This window comes from Schistocerca nitens, chromosome 6 (genome assembly GCF_023898315.1).
Source record: "Schistocerca nitens isolate TAMUIC-IGC-003100 chromosome 6, iqSchNite1.1, whole genome shotgun sequence".
Taxonomy (NCBI): domain Eukaryota; kingdom Metazoa; phylum Arthropoda; class Insecta; order Orthoptera; family Acrididae; genus Schistocerca; species Schistocerca nitens.
In genome coordinates this window covers 497,609,435-497,621,664 of record NC_064619.1, presented here as the reverse complement: position 1 = coordinate 497,621,664, position 12,230 = coordinate 497,609,435, and the positions used below count along the sequence as shown (strand labels likewise).

The 12,230-nt window shown below is 39.6% G+C and overlaps 1 protein-coding gene across 2 annotated transcripts in view; it reads right to left on the bottom strand.

Moving 5' to 3' along the window:
- The window catches only part of LOC126262468 (girdin), a 242,450-nt gene extending 234,140 nt beyond the window's left edge, over nt 1-8,310 (bottom strand). For both annotated transcript variants that reach the window (XM_049959128.1, XM_049959129.1), the window contains exons 1-2: nt 8,197-8,310; nt 7,933-8,018 (exon numbers count right to left, since the gene is read on the bottom strand). In XM_049959128.1, coding sequence (XP_049815085.1) covers nt 7,933-8,018; nt 8,197-8,235 — 125 coding nt within the window. In that variant the 5' untranslated portion in view covers nt 8,236-8,310. The remainder of the gene's footprint in view (nt 1-7,932; nt 8,019-8,196) is intronic.
- Between the last annotated feature and the right edge of the window lie 3,920 nt (nt 8,311-12,230).

Genomic DNA, 12,230 nt, shown 5'->3' with positions numbered 1-12,230 from the left:
TAGTTCATTGACTGGCTAATTTCATTACAAAACAGAGTGTTGTATAAATTGAAACCTTTGGACCTTTCACAAACATTTTGGAACCATGCTAGAAAAATGAGTCTCTTACTCATCTTTCAAAACTAAAATGGTGTTAAATTAGGCTATGTTTGAATTTTATGAGCCTGTTATGTCATAATAAAAGAGGTTTTATGTATGGAAAAAATTTCAAAAGTGGAAGCTCTCCTTTACAGGGAATGTAGGGAAATACAGAAGCGTCCGATCCCACCCATCTGATTTGACCAATGACATCACAAATATGGCGGAAACGACCATAAACCATGATTTCCATATGGCGCATATAAAGTCATTACGTACACATTATAAACACGAAAACACATCAAAAAACAAACACACACACGTTCCACAAAAAGCCTAATGACACTAACGGGACAAGCGCGGGAAATTGGGGGTTTTTGGGTGGGGACAAACGAAACATAAACAAATTTAGACACCCACCCCCATACAAAACCACGCAAAACGACGGAAAAAAAGTAGAAACGACAACACAAAACTCCCCAAATTCCACTAAACACAATATCATCTGGAATATGACACTTCCCTTGACCTATATAGCTCAACAGCAGCTCCCAATCCCATAAATTAGGATCGAAAACTTCCCCTAACCTATATAGCTCAACAGCAGCTCCTGATCCCGTAAATTGGGATCAAACACTTCCCAAACAGATGTAAGAACTTTATCAGCCTCAACGCGGCATTTCTCATCATTTCTCGCAGACGCGCGATATTAATTTTATCCTTCATATTCATTCCTGAAACAACAACCGATTAATTTACTCAAATTACCACACAATCTACAGCAAACAAAACTAAATTAACCTCCACACAAAACCACTAAATCGTTAACTCACTGAAACTAATTCCACTACAAACACAGCAAACACTCGAACAATTCTGTATAATGAGCAAGACCAAACTCAGCCCATTACACCACACAAACGAAAGCTCTGAACATACCACCAGAGGGCACACACCGCAACACCCTTACGTCACAGGTCAAAGACGACGGGTGGGATCGGACGCTTCTGTCGACCCGAATGTAGGACTATATGGTATTAATAAACAGAAAGGAGGGGGAGGAGGGGGGGATTAAAATTTTATGGATTGGCCTTTTTTGAAGAAAAACGGTATTTCCATAAATCATAAAAAGTTTGGAATGCTATAGTGAAAGAACTTTGGCAGATAAGTCCAAATGGAGTATTTCTTTGTAATCATAAAGCAATTGTCTTTATTAAAAAATAAATAAATAAATAAAAAAAAATCTAGGACTTTTCAAGAATTTTAAAATTTTTTCCAAAATTTGTATTTTCAAAATGGCATGCACAGTGTCATCTTTGGGAAAGCTGTACGTCTGAGCATAATTTTTTTTTGGAGAAAACAAAAAAATAAGCGTTCCTTAACATATGCTAAATTCAATAATGTCCGAGACTATGGAGGTAAGATTTTTTCCTAGCCTGCGTGAATTCATATGGACTTTGCCTAATTAATATAATTCAACACCCATTAATGATTTTTAGTTTATTTTGTTTTTTGTAAGGTGAGCACAAAGTGGAAAGCCTTTCATTACCTCTGAATTTAACTTTCAGTTCTAGTTTTCATAAGCGATACAGATAGTCGTACCGTAGGTGCAACCACAACGGAGGGGTATCTGTTGAGAGGCCAGAAAAACGTGTGGTTCCTGAAGAGGAGCAGCAGCCTTTTCAGTAGTTGCAGGGGCAACAGTCTGGATGATTGACTGATCTGGCCTTTTAACACTAACCAAAATGGCTTTGCTGTGTTGGTACTGTGAACGGCTGAAAGCAAGGGGAAACTACAGCCGTACTTTTTCCCCAAGGGCATGCAGCTTTACTGCACCGTTAAATGATGATGGCGTCCTCTTGGGTAAAATATTCCGGAGGTAAACTAGTCCCCTATTCGGATCTCCAGGTGGGGACTACTCAGAAGGACGTTGTTATCAGGAGAAAGAAAACTGACGTTCTACGGGTCAGAGCGTGGAATGTCAGATCCCTTAATCGGGCAGATAGGCTAGAAAATTTAAAAAGGGAAATGGATAGGTTAAAGTTAGATATAGAGGGAATTAGTGAAGTTCAGAGGCAGGAGGAACAAGACTTTTGGTCAGGTGAATACAGGGTTATAAATACAAAATCAAATAGAGGTAATGCAGGAGTAGGTTTAATAATGAATAGGAATACGGATAAGCCACTACAAACAGCATAGTGAATGCATTATTGTGGCCAAGATAGATACGAAGCCCACGCCTACCACAATAGTACAAGTTTATATGACAACTAGCTCCACAGATGAAAAGATTGATGAAATGTATGATGAGATAAAAGGAATTATTCAGATAGTGAAGGGAGACGAAAATTTAATAGTCATGGGTGACTGGAATTCGGTAGTAGGAATAGGAAGAGAAGGAAACATAGTAGGTGAATATGGAATGGAGGTAAGGAATGAAAGAGGAAGCCGCCTGGTAGAATTTTGCACAGAGCATAACCTCATAGCTAACACTTGGTTCAAGAATCATGAAAGAAGGTTGTATACATGGAAGAAGCCTGGAGATACTGGGAGATTTCAGATAGATTATATAATGGTAAGACAGATTTAGGAACCAGGTTTTAAATTGTCAGACATTTCCAGGGGCAGATGTGAACTCTGACCACACTCTATTGGTCATGAACTCTAGATTACAACTGAAGAAACTGTAAAAAGGTGGGAATTTAAGGAGATGGGACTTGGATAAACTAAAAGAACCAGAGGCTGTAGAGTGTTTCAGGGAGAGCATTAGGGAACCACTGACAAGAATTGGGGAAAGAAATACAGTAGAAGAAGAATCATTAGCTTTGAGGGATGAGGTAGTGAAGGCAGCAGAGGATCAAGTAGGCAAAAAGCTGAGGGCTAATAGAAATCCTTATATAACAGAAGAGAGATTGAATTTAATTGATGAAAGGAGAAAATACAAAATTAAGCGGGCAAAAAGCAATACAAACGTGTCAAAAATGAGATCAATAGGAAGTGCAAATTGGCTAAGCAGGGATGGCTAGAGGACAAATGTAAGGATGTAGAGGCATATATCGCTAGGGGTAAGATAGATAGGCCTACTGCCTACAGGAAAATTACAGAGACCTTTGGAGAAAAGAGAACCACTTGCATGAATATCAAGAGCTCAGATGGAAACCCAGTTCTAAGCAAAGAAGGGAAAGCAGAAAGATGAAAGGAGTATATAGAGAGTCTATACAAGGGCGATGCACTTGAGGACAATATTATGAAAATGGAAGAGGATGCAGATGAAGATGAAATGGGAGATATGATACTGTGAGAGTTTGACAGAGCACTGAAAGACCTAAGGCGAAACAAGGCCCTGGGAGCAGACAACATTCCATTAGAACTACTGATAGCCTTGAGAGAGCCAGTTCTGACAAAACTGTACCATCTGGTGAGCAAGATGTATGAGACAGGCGAAATACCCTCAGATTTCAAGAAGAATACAATAATTCAAATCCCAAAGAAAGCAGGTGTTGACAGATGTGAAAATTACCGAACTATCAGTCTAATAAGCCACGGCTGCAAAATACTTACACGAATTCTTTACAGATGAAAGGAAAAACTGGTAGAAGCCAACCTCGGGGGAGATCAGTTCGGATTCCTTAGAAATGTTGGAACACGTGAAGCAATACTGACCCTACGACTTATCTTAGACAATAGATTAAGGAAAGGCAAACTGATGTTTCTAGCATTTGTAGATTTGGAGAAAGCTTTTGACAATGTTGACTGGAATATCCTCTTTCAAATTCTGAAGGTGGCAGGGGTCAAATAAAGGGACCGAAAGGCTATTTACAATTTTGGCAGTTATGAGTCAAGGGGCATGAAAGGGAAGCAGTGGTTTGGGAAGGGAGTGAGATAGGGTTGTAGCCTCTCCCCGATGCTATTCAATCTGTATATTGAGCAAGCAGTAAAGGAAACAAAAGAAAAATTCGGAGTAGGAATTAAAATCCATGGAGAAAAGAGATGACATTGTAATTCTGTCAGAGACAGCAAAGGACTTGGAAGAGCAGTTGAACGGAATGGACAGTGTCTTGAAAGGAGGGTATAAGATGAACAACAACAAAAGCAAAACGAGGATAATGAAATGTAGTCGAATTAAATCAGGTGATGCTGCGGGAATTAGATTCGAAAATGAGTTTTGCTATTTGGGGAGCAAAATAACTTATGATGGTCGAATAGAGCAGATATTAAATGTAGACTGGCAATGGCAAGGAAAACGTTTCTGAAGAAGAGAAATTGGTTAACATCGAGTATAGATTAAGGCGTCAGGAAGTCGTTTCTGGAAGTATTTGTATAGAGTGTAGCCATGCATGGAAGTGAAATGGGGATGATAAATAGTTTAGACAAGAGGAGAAAAAGAAGCTTTCGAAATGTTGCGCTACAGAAGAATGCTGAAGATTAGATGGGTAGATCACATACCTACCTAATGGGGAGGTATTGAATAGAATTGGGGAGGAGAGAAATTTGTGGCACAACTTGACAAGGAGAAGAGATCGCTTGGTAGGGCATATTCTGAGGCATCAAGGGATCACATATTTAGTATTGGAGAGCAGCGTGGAGGGTAAAGATCGTAGAGGGAGACCAAGAGATGAATACAATAAACAAATTCAGAAGGATGTAGGTTGTAGTAGGTACTGGGAGTTGAAGATGCTAACACAGGATAGAGTAGCATGGAGAGCAGCATTAGATTAGATTAGTTTACGTTCCATAGATCCGTGCTGAGGAGATCCTCGTGGATGTGGAACATGTCTTTTTTTTTTAATGCTGAAATAACAATACTAATAGTATGAATATATACATCATTTGTTTCTATTAAAAAATTCGTCAATGGAGTAGGAGGAGTTGGCCACTAGTAAGTCTCTCAGGCTTCTTTTAAACTGATCTTTATTTGTAATTAAATTTTTTATGTTTACTGGCAAATTATTGAAGATGAGTGTTCCTGAGTAGTGGACCCCTTTTTGAACTAAAGTAAGTGCTTTTAAGTCATTGTGCAGATCATTTTTGTTCCTGGTATTGTATGTATGAACTGAGTTGTTTGTTGGAAAAAGAGATATATTATTTAGAACAAATTTCATTAATGAGTAAATATACTTAGAGGCAGTAGTTAGTATACCCAGTTCTTTGAAGAGGTTTCTACAGGACATCCGTGAATTTACTCCACAAATAATACGTATTACACGCTTTTGGACTCTGAAAACTTTTGTTTGACTTGAAGAGTTACCCCAAAATATTATACCATATGACATTATGGATTATTGAAAGTAGGCAAAGTATGCAAGCTTTTTCATTTTTATGTCGCCTATGTCTGCTAACACTCGAATTGCAAATACAGATTTGTTAAGGCGTTTCTGCAGTTCTGTGGTGTGCTCTTCCCAACTGAATTTATTATCAAGTTGTAATCCCAGGAATTTAAGACTGTCAACCACTTCTATCTGCTCTTCTTCGTATTTTATGCATATGCTGGGTGGAAACCTCTTACAGGTTCTAAATTGCATATAGTGAGACTTTTCGAAGTTTAATGTCAGTGAGTTGGCTTTAAACCATTTATTAATATCCATGAAAATATCATTAGCAGATCTTTCTAGAACTACACTTGACATACTATGTACTGCAATACTTGCGTCATCTGCAAACAAAACGAACTCTGCTTCTGGCAGTGTAACTGATGAGAGATCATTAATGTACACAAGAATAAGCAATGGCCGTAAGATGGATCCTTGTGGGACACCACATGTAATTTCTTCCCATTCTGATGATGACTTAATTCACTAGTCCCTTGCACTGACACCCTTTGTTTCCTGTTAGTGAGGTATGATTTGAACCATTTTGCAGCACTGCCCGTGACACCATAGAATTCTAATTTACTTAAAAGGATGTTGTGGTTCCCACAATCAAATGCCTTCGACAAATCACAGAAAATACCTGCTGCTTGTAAGTTGTTATTTAATGAATTAAGTACATTTTCACTATAGGTGTAAATAGCCTTCTCGATATCAGAACCCTTCAGAAATCCAAACTGTGTTCTTGATAATATGTTATTTGTGGTCAGATGGTTGAGCAGCTGCCTGTACATTACTTTTTCTAAAATTTTTGAGAATGCTGGCAAAAGTGAAATCGGTCTGTAGTTTGATGGTATCTCTTTATCCTCTTTCTTGAATAGAGGCTTAACATCTGCATATTTTAGCCAGTCGGGAAATGTCCCAGTTATAATTGACTGGTTACACAAGTAACTTAGAATTGTACTAAACTCACAAGAACATGCGTTAATTAACTTTGTTGATATTTCATCGTACCCACTAGAATGCTTTGTTTTTAAAGATTTTATTATGGACGTTATTTCTTTTGGTGAAGTGAGTGATATATTCATGTACTTGAAGCTATTTGTGAAGGCTAGTTTCAGATATTCAAGGGCATTATTTACTGATCCTGAAAGTCCCATTCTATCAGTAACGGATATAAAGTACTTGTTAAATAGATTTGCCACACTATGCCCATCAGTTACTGATGTGTCATCTACCCTTAGTGCTATTTCCTCCTGTTCCTTTCTGGTTCTACCAGTCTGCTATTTCACTATATCCCATATTGTTTTTATTTTGTTCCCTGACATTACTATCTTCTTCTCATAGTGCATTTTTTTAGACGTCTGAATTACTTTTTCTAATGTTTTACAGTATTCCTTGTATTTAGCTAAATCATCAGCATTGGAGCTATTCTTGGTCGACAGATACATTTTCCTTTTTGTCTTACAGGAAATCTTTATTCCTTGTGTAATTCATGGTTTTATTATAGACTTCTGTTTAATTTGAGTAACTTTTAGAGGAAAACAGTTTTCAAACATGGTACTGACATTGTTCATGAATGTGTTATATTTTTCATTCATGTCATGAGCACTATAAACATCTTCCCAGTTCATATCTTTGAGCAGTTTTCTAAAACACTCAATTTTTGGTTGATTGACTACTCTCCTGTACTCAGATTTAGCAGTCTTGATAATCTGCTTAGAATTTACATCTAAAACAAGGAGCTGCATGTCATGATCTGATAGTCCATTTATAACAGGTTTTATGATATGATTTTGTTCCTTTGATCTGTCTATAAAAATGTTATTAATGGCTGTCCTTGAGGATTTAGTGATCCTAGTTGGAAAGTTTACAGTGTGAGTTAGATTGAAAGACAACATTACTAACTGCAGTGAATGTTTACTGGAAGATTGCATTAGAAAATCTGTATTAAAGTCACCAGCAATCAAAATTTCTTTGTTTCTTCCTGTTAAATAACCCAAAAGAGCTTCTAGATGATCTAAGAATAGATTATAAGTTCCTGCAGGTGCTCGGTAAATAGTTATTATTATATAGGATCTGTTATGGAACTCTACTTCTGTTGCACATACTTCTAGATGCTGCTCTAAACAGAATTTATTAATATCAATGTTCTTGAATTGATGGCAGTTTTTGATAAATGTGGCAACTCCTCCGCCATCCATATCTACTCTGCAGAAGTAGGAAGCTAGCTTAAATCCTGAAATGTCAAAGCAGTCTCTGGACTGAAGACCACAACAAGGTAAAACGCGTTAAATGATGCAAAGGTAAACATTAGGCTACGCTACACAGCAATCGTTACCGCAATCTTTCACATTCCCATTTGTTGTCGCGCCACCAATACCCTTTATTTGTTTTGATACTGGCTTCAATCATAACTTTCTTTCCCTTACGGCAAGTAGCCACTGACGCACACACGTGGAGATACGACCTACATACTACTAAAAAATTAGTAGTGCTGAAATTAATGCTAGAAAATTATCATCGGTTACACACAAAAGAAACTTACGTTAGCTTCAGAAGCCTAGCCAGCAATCTTCCACGGGCCCCCTTCGTAAAACATGTGACGTCGACGTCATCAAATACACAGTTAATCTGTAACAACAAATACAGAACTCGAAAAAAACTTCAAACATAATCACACCTACAACGTAACTATACACGGAAAATTAGTCTTAACGCATCCCGATTCGCCCACTAACAACACACCTTTCCTCCCCACAAGCTTTTAACACACCGAAAAACACTTAATTAGAAAAACAATGGTCCTCACCCAGTTAAAAACAACGTCTTGCCACTGTAACAAAGCCATTTTTTTCTTTTTCTCGGCCACTACAATTGAATAAATTATAAACTGTTCATAAACAACACCCGTTTGAACGTCAAAATTCTGTTTGAAATTTGCGTCCTCGCGATTGGTCGATTTCGACCAATGATACAGTACACAGTGTCAAAGATCATCACGGACACAAGGCTATTACTACTCGTTTATGTCTTAAATTTTGTAAATGAGTCTTGAGGGCATAGCCGTGCATCTAAATAAAAAATGGCCTTTTGTATATTTTTTGGCCTCCTGCATTAGTTGTAAGAAGTCAGTTTGGTGAACCAATGATCGTGCGCCATAAGTGAGCTGTCGTTTTCACATTAAAACATTCATAAATCGAGCATGCAGTTTATGTTTTTAACGAAGTCCGATCGTAATTATTACACGCAAACTATTTCTTTGTATTGACAAATAACGGCAACACAGTCTCGACTCACCAATTTGCTGCTTCGACGACCACGTCTGGGCTTGTAGCTAAACTCGCATCAGTAAAGAAAGAATTTTTTGCCGAAAAAAGCTCAACGCCTTCTATCTCATTTTTCTGACGGCGCATCCTTCCTTTTTGCTGGCAATGCAATGTATCCTCCCTTCGTCGACATTTTACTTTCTTATTTAATTTTAAAATAAAAAAAATCAATACCTTATAAAGGAGGGTTTCATTATATTGTAGACCATTTTACAGGCCGATGTGATAAATAATAATTTTCTGTATGAAATTTTATTGTGACTGCTCTGTTATAGAAATTTTTTTCTGTTTCATGCACACAATGAAAACAGGTAATGTATTGATAAAAGCTGTTTGAAGCTGAAGAGAAGCAAAATATCGTTTTTTGTTCTCAGAATAAGATTTTCACTCTGCAGCAGAGTGTGCACTGATATGAAACTTCCTGGCACATTAAAACCGTGTGCCGGACCGAGACTCAAACTCGGGACCTTTGCTTTTCGCGGGCGACTACTCTACTATTTGAGCTACACAAGAATGACTCTCGACCCCTCCTCACAGCTTCAGTTCTGCCAGTGCCTCGTCTCCTACCTTCCATACTTCACAGAAGCTCTTCTGCGAACCTTGCAGAACTAGCAGTCTTGGAAGAAAGGATATTGCGGAGACATGGCTTAGCCACAGTGTGGTGAATGTATCCAGAATGAAATTTTCACTCTGCAACAGAGTGCGCCCCGATATGAAACTTCCTTTCAGACAAGGTACTGGCAGACCTGAAGCTGTGAGAATGGGTGGTGACTCTTGCTTGGGTAGCTCAGATGGTAGAGCACTTGCCCACAAAAGGCAAAGGTCTCGAGTTCGAGTCTCAGTCTGGCACACAGTTTTAATCAGGTAGGAAGTTTCGTGATTTGTTCTGTTTTCCGTCACTCTTTGGTTGCTTTAAAATTCATGTAGGTGTGTTCCATATATGCAACTAAATGAATGACAGCTTTTTCATTGTCATATGCGTTTCGCTTCTTTTATTTGTGAAGAATCTTAAGTAGCTTGTGATACATGTATCTTTTTATACATATAATAAATGTATTATGTAGTGATTGCACTATAGTACTGTTTTTCACTTTGTCATCTTTTTTTACTTCTTTTTCAGATGAGAATCAGCATTTGTAGCAAAACTTTCGTGAGGTGAAATTATAGTTCGCTGTTACTAACGATTTTCAGTGCTGTTAGCCCTTTTGTGCGGTTGCGGATGTGTTCATTAGTCCCCATTCTTAAGCTGGCCGATTTCTGGCGTTTTTTTCACCAACATTTGTCACAACACAGCACCTTACACCCCTTGCACTTTTTCATTTTGTGACCAACATGTGTGTGTGTTTTTGCAGTTTGTAGTGTTGTCAACTGTATATGTGTACTTATCTTTCGTCTTTTGTTTGTGGCTTGTGTATGTGGTTTGAAATTTTTCATTTGTTTTGTGCATGTGCATGTGTGTATGTGTATTTTGTTATGTGTAAATGTGTCGTTCATTGTGTTCGAGTGTGTTGGCTTCTTATATATATATATATATATATATATATATATATATATATATATATATATATATATATATATATATATATATATATATACTCCTGGAAATGGAAAAAAGAACACATTGACACCGATGTGTCAGACCCACCATACTTGCTCCGGACACTGCGAGAGGGCTGTACAAGCAATGATCACACGCACGGCACAGCGGACACACCAGGAACCGCGGTGTTGGCCGTCGAATGGCGCTAGCTGCGCAGCATTTGTGCACCGCCGCCGTCAGTGTCAGCCAGTTTGCCGTGGCATACGGAGCTCCATCGCAGTCTTTAACACTGGTAGCATGCCGCGACAGCGTGGACGTGAACCGTATGTGCAGTTGACGGACTTTGAGCGAGGGCGTATAGTGGGCATGCGGGAGGCCGGGTGGACGTACCGCCGAATTGCTCAACACGTGGGGCGTGAGGTCTCCACAGTACATCGATGTTGTCGCCAGTGGTCGGCGGAAGGTGCACGTGCCCGTCGACCTGGGACCGGACCGCAGCGACGCACGGATGCACGCCAAGACCGTAGGATCCTACGCAGTGCCGTAGGGGACCGCACCGCCACTTCCCAGCAAATTAGGGACACTGTTGCTCCTGGGGTATCGGCGAGGACCATTCGCAACCGTCTCCATGAAGCTGGGCTACGGTCCCGCACACCGTTAGGCCGTCTTCCGCTCACGCCCCAACATCGTGCAGCCCGCCTCCAGTGGTGTCGCGACAGGCGTGAATGGAGGGACGAATGGAGACGTGTCGTCTTCAGCGATGAGAGTCGCTTCTGCCTTGGTGCCAATGATGGTCGTATGCGTGTTTGGCGCCGTGCAGGTGAGCGCCACAATCAGGACTGCATACGACCGAGGCACACAGGGCCAACACCCGGCATCATGGTGTGGGGAGCGATCTCCTACACTGGCCGTACACCACTGGTGATCGTCGAGGGGACACTGAATAGTGCACGGTACATCCAAACCGTCATCGAACCCATCGTTCTACCATTCCTAGACCGACAAGGGAACTTGCTGTTCCAACAGGACAATGCACGTCCGCATGTATCCCTTGCCACCCAACGTGCTCTAGAAGGTGTAAGTCAACTACCCTGGCCAGCAAGATCTCCGGATCTGTCCCCCATTGAGCATGTTTGGGACTGGATGAAGCGTCGTCTCACGCGGTCTGCACGTCCAACACGAACGCTGGTCCAACTGAGGCGCCAGGTGGAAATGACATGGCAAGCCGTTCCACAGGACTACATCCAGCATCTCTACGATCGTCTCCATGGGAGAATAGCAGCCTGCATTGCTGCGAAAGGTGGATATACACTGTACTAGTGCCGACATTGTGCATGCTCTGTTGCCTGTGTCTATGTGCCTGTGGTTCTGTCAGTGTGATCATGTGATGTATCTGACCCCAGGAATGTGTCAATAAAGTTTCCCCTTCCTGGGACAATGAATTCACGGTGTTCTTATTTCAATTTCCAGGAGTCTATATATATATATAATATATGTGTGTGTGTGTGTGTGTGAGAGAGAGAGAGAGAGAGAGACAGACAGACAGAGACAGAGAAGAAGGAGAGCAAGATTCATTCATTACTTATTCTGGTTATGTTTCAGATTTCTATTTGTTATTTTTTTAGTGGCTAACATGATTGGAAAGTTATTGCTTATATGGATTTGGTCATTAAGTACTTACTTTTTCATTGCAAGGCCTCCTTGTATGTGAAAGTTTTCTTGTAATGTCAGGGGCTTTTTGTTGTGATAATTCACTCTAATAGCTTTCGTGTCTAGTTCCATGTTGGATGGTTCATGTCCATGTTATATCAGGTGTTTGCCGAATGTAGAATGGCTATTTTCATACTCCCAGCTTCTTATATGTTCTTTATACCTAGTTTTGAACTTATATACTGATTGACATTCTTGTTACTCTAACTGATATCATAATATAATATAAAAAATAAATAAAAATTTTTAGGTATGTGGAAATAATGA